Genomic DNA, 15,823 nt, shown 5'->3' on the forward strand with positions numbered 1-15,823 from the left:
CAATTCAGCTATTGATACTTGTGTATGTTTCACGAAGTTCTTTTGCTGTGTTTTCCAGCTCCGTCAAGTCATTTATGTTCTTCTCTAAACGGTTATTCTAGTTAGCAATTCCTCTAACCGTTTTTCAAGGCTCTTAGCTTCCTTTCATTGGGTTAGATCATGCTCCTTTAGCTCGGAGAAGTTTGTTATTACCCACCTTCTGAACCCTATTTCTGTCATTTCATCAAACTCATTCTCTGTCCAGTTTTGTTCCCTTGCTGGAGAGGAGTTGTGATCCTTTGGAGAAGAGGCATTCTGGTTTTGGGAATTTTCAGCCTTTTTGTGCTGGTTTATCCTCATCTTTGTGGATTTATCTACCTTTGGTCTTTGATGTTGCTCACCTTCCAATGGATTTTTTTGTGTGGATGTCCTTTTTGTTGATGTTGATGTTATTCCTTTCTGTTTGTTAGTTTTCCTTCAGTCAGTCAGGCCCCCCTGCTGCAGGTCTGCAGGAGTTTGCTGGAGGTCCACCCCAGACTCTGTTTACCTGGGTGTCACCAACAGAGGCTGCAGAACAGCAAAGATTGCTGCCTGTTCCTTCCTCTGGGAAGGTTTGTCCCAAAGGGGCACCTGCCAGATGCCAGCCAGAGCTCTCCTGTATGAGGTGTCTGTCCACCCCTGCTGTGAGTTGTCTCCCAGTCAGGAGGCCCAGGGGTCAGGGACCCATTTCAGGAGGCAGTCTGTCCCTTCACAGACCTTGAGCACTGTTCAGGGAGATCCACTGCTCTCTTCAGAGCCAGCAGGCAGGAGCGTTTAAGTCTGCTGAAGTTGTGCCCACAGCTGCCCCTTCTCCCAGGTGCTCTGTCCCAGGGAGATGGGAGTTTTATCTATAAGTCCCTGACTGGGGCTGCTGCCTCTCTTTCGGTGATGCCCTGCCCAGAGAGTAGGAATCTAGAGACGCTGTCTGGCTAGTGGCTTTGAGAATCTGCAGTGGGCTCCACCCAGTTTAAACTTCCCTGTGGCTTTATTTACACTGTAAGGGGGAAACCACCTACTCAAGCCTTAGTGATGGCGGACGTCCTTCTCCCCACCAAGCTTGAGTGTCCCAGGTTGACTTCAGACTGCTGTGCTGGCAGCGAGAATTTCAAGCCAGTAGATCTTAGCTTGCTGGGCTCCATCGGGGTGGGATCCACTGAGCTAGACCACTTGGCTCCCTGGCTTCAGCCCCCTTTCCAGGAAAGTGAATGGTTCATTCTCACTGGCGTTTCAGGCACCACTGGGGTATGGAAAAAAAAAAAAAAAAAACTGCAGCTAGCTCAGTGTCTGCCCAAATGGCTGCCCAGTTTTGTGCTTGAAACCCAGGGCCTTGGTGGTGTAGGCACCCAAGGGAATCTCCTGGTCTGCGGGTTGCAAAGACTGTGGGAAAAGCATAGCATCTGGGCTGGAATGCACCATTCCTCATGGCACAGTCCCTCACGGCTTCCCTTGTCTAGGGGAGGGAGTTCCCCAACCCCTGTGATTCTTGGGTGAGGCAGTGCCCCATGCTGCTTCGGCTCGCCTTCTGTCGGCTGCACCCACTGTCTAACTAGTCCCAGTGAGATCAGCCGGGTACCTCAGTGGGGAATGAAGAAATCATGGGCCTTCTGTGTTGATCTCACTGGGAGCTGCAAACCGGAGCTGTTCCTATTTGGCCATCTTCAGAAAAGCATTTTTTAAAAATGCCATTATATTCTTGCCTTTAGGGTCCTTGAAATTGTTTTGGTTGGAATTTGTTTTTCATAAAAGAATTGCCTGTATACATGTAAGTCAAATATTTGCTATGTGTGTATTGATTTTCTTTCTTAAGCCAGTAGAACACCGTACTTAGGAGTTGTGTGTGTGTGTGTGTGTGTGTATACATACATGTGCTTATAGAAGGGACTAAGTAGTGTTAATTTTTGCTAAATGATGGAAGAAATAAAAGTCAGCTATGCTTTTTAATATAATTCATCAAGCTTCCTTACAGTTCTAAGTGGAGGATTGGAGTTTAGGTGAGGAGGGGGAAATGATAATCCCAGATTCGGGAATGGGGAGAAGTCACTAGGAACTACCATTTTTTTTTTTTTTTCTAAAAGCAGATTTCACTATCCAACAAATTCCATAGACGATCTTCTCAATTGTATTTGTCTTAACAGTGCAGCAGTGAAATTGCTGCTTGATGATTCCACAGGCATTTTCTGCAAGTGTTGCCTTCCTGATGAAAAGCCTAACGTGGTAAAAATCACGCAGATTTCAAAAATCCAATTTATTATCCAGGATTAGCTATAACTAATAATTTTTCATAAACTCCAGTTATAGGTATTTTTTTCCTGAGGGAAAATGAAACTTTAAGTCTTCTCTGAAGCCATAATTAAATATTATATTTTAAGACAAAGAAGAGTGACCATCATGTATATATAACACCTGATAGCTGCAGAAACGAAGACTAATTTATATTCCAAAGTCAAAATGTCAAATATTAACAGAAAATCACAGCCTTATTAGCAAAAGAGAAATCTCTCTGTTAATCACTTATTTAACAACTTGCAAATCTGTGAGAGATATTTCTTTACTTTGACGTTTGAGGATCCTCAGGAAGGGGAGTTGGGAGGGAAAATTGATCTCTGATAACACTCGAACAGCCTGGGATGCATGTCTGCAGGGCTTGATTTCTTATTTAACTTGTGAGTGCTAGCTTATCAAAATGCAGGTATGCAGGAGATACTGAGAAACAGATTGGCAAAAACTGGGCAGTATCAACAAATTGGTGTGTGCTTGAAGAAACTAAAGCCAGGTAACCAAAGGTTAGAATTACTTTCCTCTTGGACTCTCTCAGACATAACATGGGGATTGTCTAGTTTATTTGTTCGATACGAGGTGCTTATGAAGTCAGGTTACGGCCATTCTCTATGGTCTGCTGACGTTTACATCCTAAGCAGCTATATTATAAATGTCATGGAAAACTAAAAGTGTGGAGAAATTAGTTGAAAGTCCATTAGTTTCATTACAGTAAGACCAACTCTGCAACAGCCCACAATGGTGATCTGCATTAAACAATAGCTACCATTGATGAAGTGCCTACTGAGTGCCAGGCACTGGACTAGGGATTTTTATTTCTCTCGTTTAATTGTGAGAACAACCCTGTAAGGGAGGTCTTATTGGAGCTGGGTGTGGTAACTCATGCCTGTAATCCCAGTATTCTGGGAGGCTGAGGTGGGCTAGATCACCTAAAGTCAGGAGTTCGAGACCAGCCTGGCCAACACGGCGAAACCTGGTCTCTACTGAAAATACAAAAAATTAACCAGGCATGGTGACGGGTACCTGTAATTCCAGGTAATCGGGAGGCTGAGACATGAGAACCGCTTGAATCTGGGAGGCAGAGGTTGCAGTGAGCAGAGATCGTGCCACCTCACTCAAGCCTGGGTGACTCTGTGAGACTCTGTCTCAAAAAAGAAACTGGATACGTCTTATCAGTCTCATTCTTTCTACCTGCTTACCTATCTACCTATCTATAAATACACAAAGGAAGTGAGCTCATGAGGTGAAATTACTTGCTCAAGGCTGTACCACGTTAATTAGAGGAAATGGGACTTAAATGCAGTCTATCCAACTTAAGGGCAGAGGAGTGATCTGAGGAGAGAGTATTACATAAAAAAAAAAAGCCAATTATTAACCCAGAAAGGAAAAATAAAAATCCTAATTAAGAAAGGAAATATAGTCATTGTATACTACTTGTTATAGCTAGAAAAGATACTTAAATACACTCTCTCTAAGGCCATTAACTAGTTAATGTCTTTGGACTGTTTTCCTGTCATCTGAATGATCTGTGTTGTAATTTTAGTCCGAGGGCCATGAAGAAGGAAGTTGTATGTGCCTGTGTGTGCGTGTGTGTCTATATGTAAGTATCATGTGGAAATTGGACAAGTTATTTATCCATTCCTGAGAAGCAGATTAAGTTTTAGAAGTCAGTGTCAAGGCTTTCATTGGGAGGCCATTCTCCATGGGTCTGTTATGATTCTGCCCATCTGGTGAGCAGAGGCACTGCTGGCCTTTGTTCTGGACCATCTCTTCAGGGATGTTTGTATAGTGAATGGCCTTGGAAGACAGAGAGAGTGGTTTCTTCTGGAACAACCATTCTCAACTGGTGATGATTTTGCCTCCAAAGGGATATATGGCAATTTCTGGTACCACTTTTGGTGTAGTAAGTGGGGGAGTGCTATGGGCATCTAGAGGGTGGTGGCCAGGGCCAGGGCTGCTCCTAATTATCTTGCAATGCACGTGACAGTCTTCACCACAAAAAATTCTGCAGCCCAGAATGTCAATAGAGCTGAGATTGGGAAACTCTGCTCTGGGGCAAAGGCCAGATTTCTGTATTGTCCTGTATAATAAAGACAATGTCTCCCTATGGTGCACAGGTCAGGCAAGTTTACTGCCCGTTGTAAAAGACTTAATCCCATTGACTTGTACACTTAAGAGTGGTTAAAATGGTAAATTTTATGTAATGTATATTTTACTATAATAACAATATTTGGAAAAAAAGTTTGGATTCCCTAAACTTGAGGTTCTTCTCCTAAAATGCAAACTAATGTGTGCATACCTAGCCACCTTCTCATTGTGGGAATTGGGCCTTGGGTGCAAATGCTCTTTTTGCTACTGCTATTGCATGAGCAATAAAGTCCTTTGTCACTGACTCAGTAGTCTCATGTTTCCTGCCAGCGCCCATGAAACGGTAGCATGCTAACTTGTCTCTTGCTAGCAGGGTACAACTCCAGACCTTTCATAGTCCTTGATAGCCTCTCCTGGTACCATCTAGCATGCGTGTTTGTGTGTGCACATACAGGTGTATTTGCATGTTTATGTTATGCAGTGTGGACTAAACCCAGCTAAGAAAGAGTCTGAGCTCTGCCCCAAGGTCCAGACTCTTTTCATTAGTTAGAGACAAATTAATGATGATGGACCTGGTAGTACTTCCAAACCCATGGAAAAACAGAAGAATGTTCACATTCTTGCATGCATTTAGGGACGCCAGAACAAATGTCTTCTCTCAGAGGTGAGTTTAGGTCTAATAAGTCTAAGATACTCTTTCAAAACTAACCTGTTTTGTGTATGCATGTTCCAAATCAATCTGGGATTGGCCATCAGCAGTGGAACAAGTGCCTGATTAACAGATGCCTGTGATTGCTCTGGCACTGATGACCCTGTGTCAATATGTTCCATTTATAAGATGGTGCTTTTCCAAGCTAAGGAAGTAAGAAATGAGTCTGCTCCATTTTAGTTAAGTCAACGGCCCCTAGTAATTAAGGATCAGGCAAGATAATTCACCATCTCACAAACACAGACCAATAATTATGAAATAACCAAATACACAATTGTATTTTTGGAGTTCGTTTAATTTGACAGAAGCAAGTGGAAGATGGAGATAGTAACTTTGGAGTGATTTTGGTTTGTTTTATTGCTTTTCCCATTTGTAGTTGATTTTGACTAATAAAATAATGAGAATTGAAAAACGTTTTTATGCTAAGTAGTTTCATTAAATAGCATTTAACCCAGCACCATGAACATTAAAACAGTAAAATGATTTTTGTAAATTGGAAGTTGTGATATATACTTTTATTTATTTAAAATTTATTTTTCATCAGAATTATACACGTTTTTAAAAGTCAATCAGTTCAACAAAGATTATAACAAAAATAGCCACCATTTGCCACACCCCTCCTCACCACAATTCCTGTTTCATACAGTTAGCTGATTTGAACTAGTTCAGCTATTTCTCATGGAATACTGCTATATTCCTAATCCCCTCCCCCATTTTAATACCTCTGAGGTGCTTGGTTCTTATAAGTGATGGTATCTTATGGTTTAATTTAAAATGATTTTAAAAATTATTTTAATAAACTTTTTAATTTAAAAAATTCTTTTGTTTTTAGATGACATAAAAGAATGGCGATCCCTTTAATTGGATGGTATCTCAAATTTGATAAAGTAAATCTTGATTTTATTTGTTTTGATTTATTAACTTTCTGGATTTATCTTGCTTTGTATTTATCTTGATTTCATAACTTTTTATGTAATTACTATGGAAGGTGACTATTTAGATTTTTTCCCAAACTCTTCCTCCCTATCAAAAATAGGGCCACATACATACAAACACATATAGATGCCTTTCCCTTTCTTTTTTCTTTCCACTATAATTTTGTAATACTTTTGGTTAAGTTAATATCTGTACATTATTTCTACTATGTAAGTATTATTCTTAGTTGAACCATTTAGTGTACTGTAGTTACATTTCCTTTCTTAGGTAACCCTTTTTCCCTCTTGCCCAGGTTAATAATTGTCTATTTTTTCACTTGCTTTGTTTTCTATGTACCTGTTACTAAGCCATCTCCAAACTCTGCAAGAACTTACTGTCCTCTTGATACATTCATATACATTCAGTGATACTGAAATCTTCATTTTATTTTTTTCTCAATCCCTCTGGTCAGCTGCCTCAAGCTGGTAAGTTGTTCTCTAGATCTGCTTTTCAGAGTTATCCTGGTATTTTTCTTCACCATTATTTTGAGAATTTCCTTTGCTTCCTCGGTGGATGGTTCTCTTATTTTTTTGGATTCTATGTCTTCCTCTCTCTTGGTTACACCTTCATTTTTTGTGGAACTCATCTCTAGTTGCCTCCAGAGAAAAGCTTCATGGGAGACACATTTTTCTGAGGCTTTGCATGTCTGAAAATATCTTTTTTTCTCTAATCAAACTTTTCTAAGTATGGCGAGGTAAACAATTCCAGGTTTAATATAATTTCTCTCACAATCGTGAGGCGATTCCTCAATTTTCCTTTGCATTCAGAATGGTAGTTGAGAAGTTTGATGGCATTCTGTTTTTTTGAATGTAACCCTTTTTCCTTTCTCTGAAGGTTTTTAGACTATTGTCTTTGTTCCTGGTGTTCTGGAAATTTCCAATTATGTGTCTTGGTATAGGCCTTTTTGCTTATTGGACTCGGTACTCAATGGGCTTTTTAATTCTTAAAATATGTGCTTTCAGTTTTGGAAAAAAAATAGTTTCTTTGATAATTTTCTTCTCTTCATTTTCCTACTCTTTCTAGAAGTCCAGGTATTTGAATATAGGACCTCCTAGAGTGATTATCTAACTGTCTCTCCTATTTTTCATCTCTGTGGATTTTTTTTTAACTTTCTCACTTAAAAAAAAATAAAAGCCTCAATTTTTATCTTCCTTTGATTATTTCCTAGTCATTTTATTTTTAACATCTAAGAGCTCTTTCACATTCTCTGAATATTCCTTTTTTAGCATCCTATTCTTGTTTTATAAATGTGATATCTTCCCTTTTCTCTCCAAGGATTGATGTTCTATTATTTTACACTTTCCTTTCCTGCACTGTTTTTTTTTCCTTCCGAGTTTCTTTTTTAGTTTCTTTGTCTCTTTCTATATTTTGATCTCTGTATCCATATCAGAGTCTTTTCTTGGCTGTCTGGTTAGATTTGAGAGTGAGGTACTAAGGACACACTGTGTACATAGGGAAGGTGTCCTGTAGGTTGATTGCTTTTGGCCATTCATTGGCAGACCTCCTGCAATTTTTAGTATCTGTAAGTATTGCTCTTTTGGGGTCTATATCCTTTGAGAGGAATCTTTCAATCTTTTGCCTTGTTGATAAGAACCTAGCTGTCCACATTTTGGTATCTGACTGTGAGAAAGAGGCATGGATCAAGAGATTTATTCTCAGTTTCAGTGTAGTGCCCTTGTTCTCAGCTGTACTTGAGTCCAGTTTCCCTAAGGTTCAACATCTCCAGATAATAAACCTCCCATATTTCTCAAGGGAGGTGATCTCAGGGGATCTATTTGCTTCTTTTAAAGACTCTGAGCCACTTTTTAGTCACAGTTATCTATGCCCCTTATTTCAGAGGCAGATGGTGCCTCCATCCCCGAGCCGCCTTTAGGTTTTTAAGCATGCAAAGTCTTGCTTCTTGGCTTCCCTTTCTGCAGTCTCAAATTTTTGTTTCCTCAGGTCTACTGTCATCCATCCATTTGCCTCACATCCATTTGCTTTACTGTTTCCCAAATTTTGTGGTTGATATTCCCTTTCCACTCTTCTATGTCCTTATGGGTTCATCCTTTTAAAGTTGACTTGACTGATGCTTTGGAGGGACATTAGAAGGGAGCTAAGAAAAAACTCACATTTGTGGATCACAAGGTCAGTAGATCGAGACCATCCTGGCTAACACGGTGAAACCCCATCTGTACTAAAAATACAAAAAAAAAAAAAATGCCAGGCATGATGGCAGGCACCTGTAGTCCCAGCTACTCAGGAGGCTGAGGCAGGAGAATGACGTGAACCCGGGAGGCGGAGCTTGCAGTGAGCCGAGATCACGCCACTGCACTCCAGCCTGAGCGACAGAGCCAGACTCCGTCTCAAAAAAAAACAAAAACAAAAACAAAAAACCCTCACATTTTTTCAATCTGCTGTGTTTAACCAGAAAACACTTTCATAATGATCTATTAGAGCTGTTTTCCTAGAATCCACAATAGGGTAGCCTGTGAGCAGATTTTCTATGAGGGAATATTCTTTGGCTGTTACAGGGCTGACAACATCTACATCTCTTTAGTAGGCCATGTGTTCTTCAGACTTCCACAGGCTGCAGCACCCCTATGTCTATCATCTGTCTTCAATTATAAATTTATGTTTTTTGACCTGCCCCTGGGATCATTTGAGCTTGTGACTATTGGTCTACACACACATAATATAATGCCATTTTAAAGAATCTGCAGCTTAGGGGCTGTAACCAGAAATAGGTTTAAAAAGCAAATATGCCTGTTGCCCTAGTTTTATTCTCCATGTTCTGACTTGGTCTCATCATTGACTCTACCTGCAACTAACGGAGAATCAGCAGCTACCTGCAGCTCCTCTTGTGAAAGGCAAGCAAGATGAAGAACTTTTTGTCTTGCTTTTCCATATATGATAAAATATACAGAAAGATAAAAGAGGCTGTTTTCTGTGACAGGTCCCCCAAATCGACTTCAATGAAATGCATTTACTAAACAGAATTATAAAATATTTAGAACCAGAAGGGAACTGACCTAAGCTTCATATGTTGCCATTGAAGAAACAAAGCCCCACAGTGGAGAAAGCCATTTTCCCTCAGAGACATGATATGTTGGTAGTAGAATTAGCACAGGGGTCCTGTCTTCTAGTTTGGTCCTCTCCCTGTACATCTTAAAGAAGAGAAATGAGACGATTAGGGGCTTCTAATTAACCCATAAATGGCAACATGTTCTGAGGGCCACTCAACCTTCACTGCTGTCTCTGAACTAAAAGGGATTATGTGTAAATGGTATATTTATCATTCTTTATTTTCAAGTCATATACTCTTACTGAATCATATTCATATTCGGCGTTAACAAGTGTTGCGCACCGCTGGAAGGGTTAGAATGAGAATGATCAGAGTTCTTTATTTATGCATCGCCAATAAGGCTTTTTGTGGCATCATGTTTGTAGATGAGTATTTAAATGATAGAAATGGTGTTAAACATTAAAATGTAGCCCTCAGGGATTTCTGATATAAATGAAAGAAAATCAACATTTACTTCTAACTTGAGAAAATTTAATGGGGAATTTTTTTTACAATGATGATTAAATATTTTCATGCCATCTAAGTATGTTTTCAGTTTATCATATATTCTCATTTGGGTGTCACAGGAACTGGTGGGGCTTAAAGGGACCCAGGTGAGACAGCTTCCAGGTGACTGACCACAGCTTCACTCTTCTGTACTTACAGGGTCATGTGTCTGAATATAACCCTCCTTTTTGTAGGCCTTTGTGGCTTCAAATCACATCTAAACCTTTTTTGTTTTTTTTTTCTGTGAAAGTAAGCCTCTGAAAGCTGAAAGCAAGAAGTGGTACTTTGCTATCATAAAAAATTGAAACTGATTATTTCAAAACACCTCATTCAACTTGGATAGGAGATGATTTTAGTTTCCATGGGAACAGAAATAATAAAAACAAGTACGATAACTTCTGTGTTTTCAACATCTATGTCTGAATTCTGCCATAAAATCCACAGAAATATCTTCTACCCCAAAACCTATAACAAATCCACACACTTTCCAAAATTTGAAATGTCGTAAATGTTACATGGAAAAAATGAACATCTAAGGTAGTCTTTTTCATTTTTATTGATCTCCAATTTCTAGGTCTAGGTTATTTCAGGGAGAAAGAACTAATGGGTGGGAATGAGGAGGAGGGTTGGGTGGTGAGATAGGATATCTTGACTAAAAAATTCTAACTTGTGCTGTTATTTATGATAGCATAGGCCTTAAACATTAAAATAATATTCCTCAGGAATTCTGATGTATAATATAAGAAATATCACATTTACTGCTAAAGTGGGCTGGACATCAGCTATGGTCTCTCTTTAGATGCCTTTCCCCGTTTCTAATTTTTGTTCCTGCTGTTACTGTCAGAGGTGTGATATGAGTTGAAAGTGTAAGTCATCCAGGCAGCCCCATCTGCCTGTGGAAATACCTTCCAAGTAATTGATGCTTTCAATATTTTGCGGCTTATTTCCATATAATTTTCATATTCCATCTTCTTTCCCCTTACCACTCAGGAATCCTGAGTTAACCTTAGTAACAGCCTGCATATTCTCTAGAAAACCTGAATACTTAACGATTTCCCCCGAGCCGTCCCCGCTAGGATGTAGCCAGCAATAATAACTACCAGACCTTTTCTGTCTTCCCATACAAATCAACCATTTTCTCAGAATGTCAGTAACAAAATAAATAGCAAGATACACATGGAGGCAAACTCAGGCAAAATGCACTCGAAATGCCAATGCTGGTGTCATGTTGTACAGCTTTTCTAATAAAAAATATTAAGAGCAATTACTTATAATAAATAATGTGTTTTTTAAAGGTAGAAGTCCTGACTTTCTTATAAAAACCTAAGGGTACATATTTTTAAATGACTTCTGCGATCATTGTTTATACCATTATGTACATCAGTTTAATGAGGATTTAAGATAGAGTATAATGAATACCCTTTTTTGACTCCAGTGAAATAGAAGAATTGTGCTTTATAAAGAGTATAGCATTACACAATTACTCATAGGCATGAGCTAGTCCTGAAATTTCAAGATGTATGTACCCCTTAGAGAAACAATTTCTATCTGAAAACAGGTTCTCTTAAAAATTTTCATCACAAAATTGACTGAAAATTGACATAAATGTCAGGGGGATGGAGACTTTGAGCATTAAATATAAAAATATAAAATATAAAAAAAACTTTCTGATTTATTGCTTTTGCGATGATGGGTTTCTTTTTATAACATTGACTCTTAATAAACAGTGGCATGGTGATGTAATTAGAATAAATCTTGTAGAACTGTCTTTATGGCCAGAAATCATTCTGTCAACAGTCAGTCCTTCCATTGTCTTCCAACTTTCAGTAAATTGACTGGTAATTTTTAAGATAAAAACGCCACCTTCCTTTAATGAGGCATGATTTTGGGACACTATTACAGTGAAAACTGTTAACCCAAAATGATTTTTTAAGTGGTATATTCATGAGCATATTGTGCTATATGTGATTTACAGCCCTACTATGCACAGTGTCATCTGGGGACCAGCATTGTCAGCATCACCAGAGCTGAGAGAGATGCAGAGGCTCTGAACTTGTGACTCACACTTTGCATTTGACAAGATCTCCAGGTGACAGTGAGGCACTGGTCTAGGAACCACTAGGCTGGAAGTAACTCTTGAACATACATTGAATTTAGCATAAATATGTCTTTGCTCTGTACTTTATCTTAGGAAAATAGTTATTACAATCCAATGGTTAAATAATTCAAATCCTTCTGTCACTACTTGGGGAATTTTGGACAAGGTTACCTAATTCTCTGTGCTTCAGTTTCCTTATCTGCAAATTAGGATCATAATTGTGTTTTTCTTAAGTAATTGTTGTGAGGTTAGAGTAAATATGATAATGCATATGATGTGCTTAGGCCATAGTACCAGGTACTTGGCGAGCTCTGGATAAATGTGAACCTTGTTATCAGTGCCTTCCTGAAGGCACATATGAGGCTGACTTTTATCTGTGGGAGGCATATTTGTGTCTTATTCAAGATGAATATCCAGAGTCAGTGGTGATGGGAACAAAGATGAATAACAAAAAGCCCTTACTTCAAGAAACTTCCAGAAGACCTCCATAGTGCCAGGGATGATATTTCCCCATTATTCTATAATCATTCCAAATACTTTGGGGGTATCTACTTAATAGCAATTTATGTTCACTATTTTTATATTGCACATAGAGAATACCTGCACACCATGGTTAGAATGTAATAGAGGTACCTTAGCAAGTATTAGGAGGGCACAGGTGAGGAGTGACGGCCACCTGAGGGAGCAGGAAGGCTTTCTGGAGAAGGTGGCTCTACCCATGGGGAAGGAAGGGCATCCTGGATGAAGGTGTAAGGAACAGCATGAGTAATAGGATGGCACAGCCAGTGGCCCAGGGCTCTTTTTAGTTTCCTCCACAGTGGACTCTCCCCACTCTAAACTTCTATCTGGTAAGGTCTGGGTTTGGCCTTCTTTCCCTACCACATCTAGCCAGCCCTCTTTCCATTGTTGAGGAACCCAATTTCCCTATTTTTTAAAGGAAATAGGGGAGGGATGGAAGAGTGAGGGTGTTGGGAAGGGAGGTGAAAGAATATGAATATGAGCATGTGTGGGGCTGGGGAGGGAAGGTATTAGTATATTAGTTTACTGGGGCTGCCATAACGAAACACTGCAGACTAGAGGGCTTAAACAGCAGACATTTATTTTCTCACAGCTCTGGAGGCCCAAAGTCTGAGATCAAGGTGTTGGCAGGGTTGGTTTGTTCTCAGGCCTCTCTTCTTGGCTTGGGGCCCACCCTCATGACCTAATTTTAACTTAAATCGCCTCCAAATGCAGTTACTTTATGAGGTACTGGGGTTAAGACTTCGACATAAGAATTGGGAGGGAGGGCACAATTCAGCCCCCAAAAGTGAGAAGATGGGATTTGTCTCTGATTTGATGCTGCTTAACAGATGGAAAGGATAATGTTCAGGGAGCAGAGTCAGCTTTTCAAGTTTGAGTCTGTAAGAAACATGATCAGTGATGAGCAGAGTGGGGAGAAAAGCAGAGACATGGCTCCCAGCTCAGCGCAGCAGCCCCTCTGCCTCATTATCCATTGGTTATAGAGTAGAGGTTGGCGTTAGCCAGGCACCTTGTTACCATGGTTACCAGTTTTTCAGCTACTGAGGACCACTGTTCTTCAATAAGAAGTTGTGTCTGTGTGCGCACGCATGTGCACACAGGTATGTGTGTTTATGATGCTGATGAAAGATAGTTTCATCTACTGTCCATGTAACCCTTGGCAACTTGCTTTACATCTCTGGTTCAATTTCCCATTCTATACAGTGGAAATAATAATCACATCTGCCAACAGGTTGGGAAAATGAGAAACTGCACGTGAAATGTGAAAGTGCTCTAAGAAGTACAATATGCTACCAAAAATGTTTGGCGTTATTTATTACATCCGTAACTGGCTACTGCCAACGTGTCATTCCAATGGAAGATAGAGTCATTTGTGGCTTAAGTGCACATACTAATTTATGGAAATTATCCTTGTTTAATATCTCTTGTTTGTACATTCGTATTCCTTTTGCAAGTATTAATAGATAGCAGTTTGGAAACAACAAAAAGCTATTGGATGGTGAATTTGTTGTGAAAAATGGATGCCAAGGAACTTGGAAGCAAAGAATAAACATAACTGAGAGTGAGGATGATCAGTCCATGTGAATCAGACCCAACAGTCTTAATGGACTAAAAGTTCCCAGGGCTGGTGATAGCTCTGAGTTTGTGTGAGGGGTACCAGATTCCTCTTCAGTAGTTTTGCTACAGCACAGTGAGAGAGGAGTAAAGGGGATGGAGGAAGGGTGCAACTTGTTCATCCTTTGCCTCTTGTATTTCTTTTTTATCCTAAAGAATAGTTATGTAGAGGGAGTGCCCTTTTCCTTCTTTGCAGACTCTCACCATAGTATAGATTTTATCTGTGTGTGTACGTGTGTGTGTGTGTGTGTGTGTGTGTGTATGGATGGGTGTAAAACCCAGTGTTCCTTCTAGGGATGATTTGATTGATGTATACACTGGAAACATCTTTAATAATTTAATGTCTGCTTCAAAGGAGATTACACCAAAAAGCACATTGCTTTTCATTTATTCATTACAGATCTGTCATAGCAGCATTATTTTTTTTGCCCTGAATTGTAGTGTCATTGTAATAATAAATTTTGTTCCAGACTCAGGATATTTTAAAGGTTTATAAGCCTTTTAACTAATGTTACCATCTTATTTAAATTGATCAAATTGGTATTTCAGCACCATAATCTTGCATTTCTTAAAGTTGAGCTAACCAGATGTGGCTTCATTTGATGACTACTAAAATAGCTGTGCTGGGGAAGTCTAATAGGAATAATGGGATGAAAGCGTAATACTGCTTGTTAGTACTGGTGGTAATAATGACTACGAGACAGGGCCTGAATTTAGGGCCAGTTGTCTTCTTCCCTAAAAAGAATTTAGGGTATATACCAGCCCTTTGCATTAAAAGGAGAAAAAAATGTATATGTGTTTGGAAATTCTGGATAAAGAAAGAGGTAAGGCTGAGAAATATAAAACTAAAAAATAATATGTTATTATTTTGCAATTTTTAGGTATAAATTCAGATATCATGAGAGGAAAATAGACATTTTCTTACTTAGATGTTACTGCCTTAACATACTTCACCAAGCACTGGTAATATGTGTCAGAGAGGTGAGGACCATATCCAGAATCCTAAGCAATTACAGTAAATTAGGAGTTTTTTGTTATTATTTTATTAAGAAATGCTACACAACTTCTCTTTAAAACTAAAAACAAAGTTGTTCTGAATAATAGGGCAAGTTTAGGTACAGAAAGGATCAAAACCATTTCTAGGAGAGTGATTTATCATTACCCATTTTTCAGAGGTAACTTAAAAAGAAATCTGTTCTTGTTGGCCATTAGTACTGTAGTATTTTGGGAGTTTTGTTATGTACTGCTTCAGGTACTCTGCTAGACAATTCTAAGAATGTTTCTTTCCTAGATCACACCAAAAGTCAGTGATAGAAATGTCCAAAATATTTTGTTTTCAGGTCAGTAATTCCTTTTTTTTTGAGACAGAGTCTCGCTCTGTGGCCCAGGCTGGAGTGCAGTGGTGCAATCGCAGCTCACTGCAACCTCCACCTCCTGGGTTCAAGCAATTCTGCCTCCCCAAGTAGCTGGGATTACAGGCATGCACCACCAAGCCCAGCTAATTGTTTGTATTTTAGTATAGACGAGGTTTCATCATGTTGCCCCCAGGGTGGTCTTGAACTCCTGAGCTCAGGCAATCCTCCTGCCTCAGCCTCCAAAGTGCTAGGATTACAAGCATGAGCCACCGTGCCCAGCCTCACGTCAGTAATTCTTTAAACAGTAAAAGTAATGTTGCCTACTGCAGATCGCATATTTTCTGGCCATTGAAAGTACACGTTGAGTGTCCTTACAGTAGCAACTTGTTTGGTTATTAATTTGAGGAAAGATACTAGGACTTTGGGACAAGACTGCCTTTGGTTTACACCTAGCTCTACCTGGTCACCTGCCCTGTGATGTGGGAAGTGTGATGCAATTTCTCATTTTCTCTGTTTAACAGGTATAAGAAACATAACGCATAGGGCTATTGTGAGAGTTGCATGAAATCTTGCGTGTGATGTTTGGCACAGAGCAGTGCTCAGCCTTTCCACTTCCATTT

The 15,823-nt window shown here is 39.4% G+C and overlaps 1 protein-coding gene across 6 annotated transcripts in view; it reads left to right on the forward strand.

Moving 5' to 3' along the window:
• LOC105482535 (doublecortin domain containing 2) overlaps positions 1 to 15,823 on the forward strand; it is a 195,422-nt gene that overhangs the window by 164,577 nt on the left and 15,022 nt on the right. For 4 of the 6 annotated variants that reach the window (XM_011742665.2, XM_011742666.2, XM_071097534.1 and 1 more), the window contains exon 10: positions 3,845 to 3,895. The exons of the other annotated variants lie outside the window; for them this stretch is intronic. In XM_011742665.2, the coding sequence (XP_011740967.2) occupies positions 3,845 to 3,895 (51 nt within the window). The remainder of the gene's footprint in view (positions 1 to 3,844; positions 3,896 to 15,823) is intronic. 6 annotated transcript variants of the gene reach the window in all.

Source organism: Macaca nemestrina, chromosome 5, assembly GCF_043159975.1.
Source record: "Macaca nemestrina isolate mMacNem1 chromosome 5, mMacNem.hap1, whole genome shotgun sequence".
Classification (NCBI taxonomy): domain Eukaryota; kingdom Metazoa; phylum Chordata; class Mammalia; order Primates; family Cercopithecidae; genus Macaca; species Macaca nemestrina.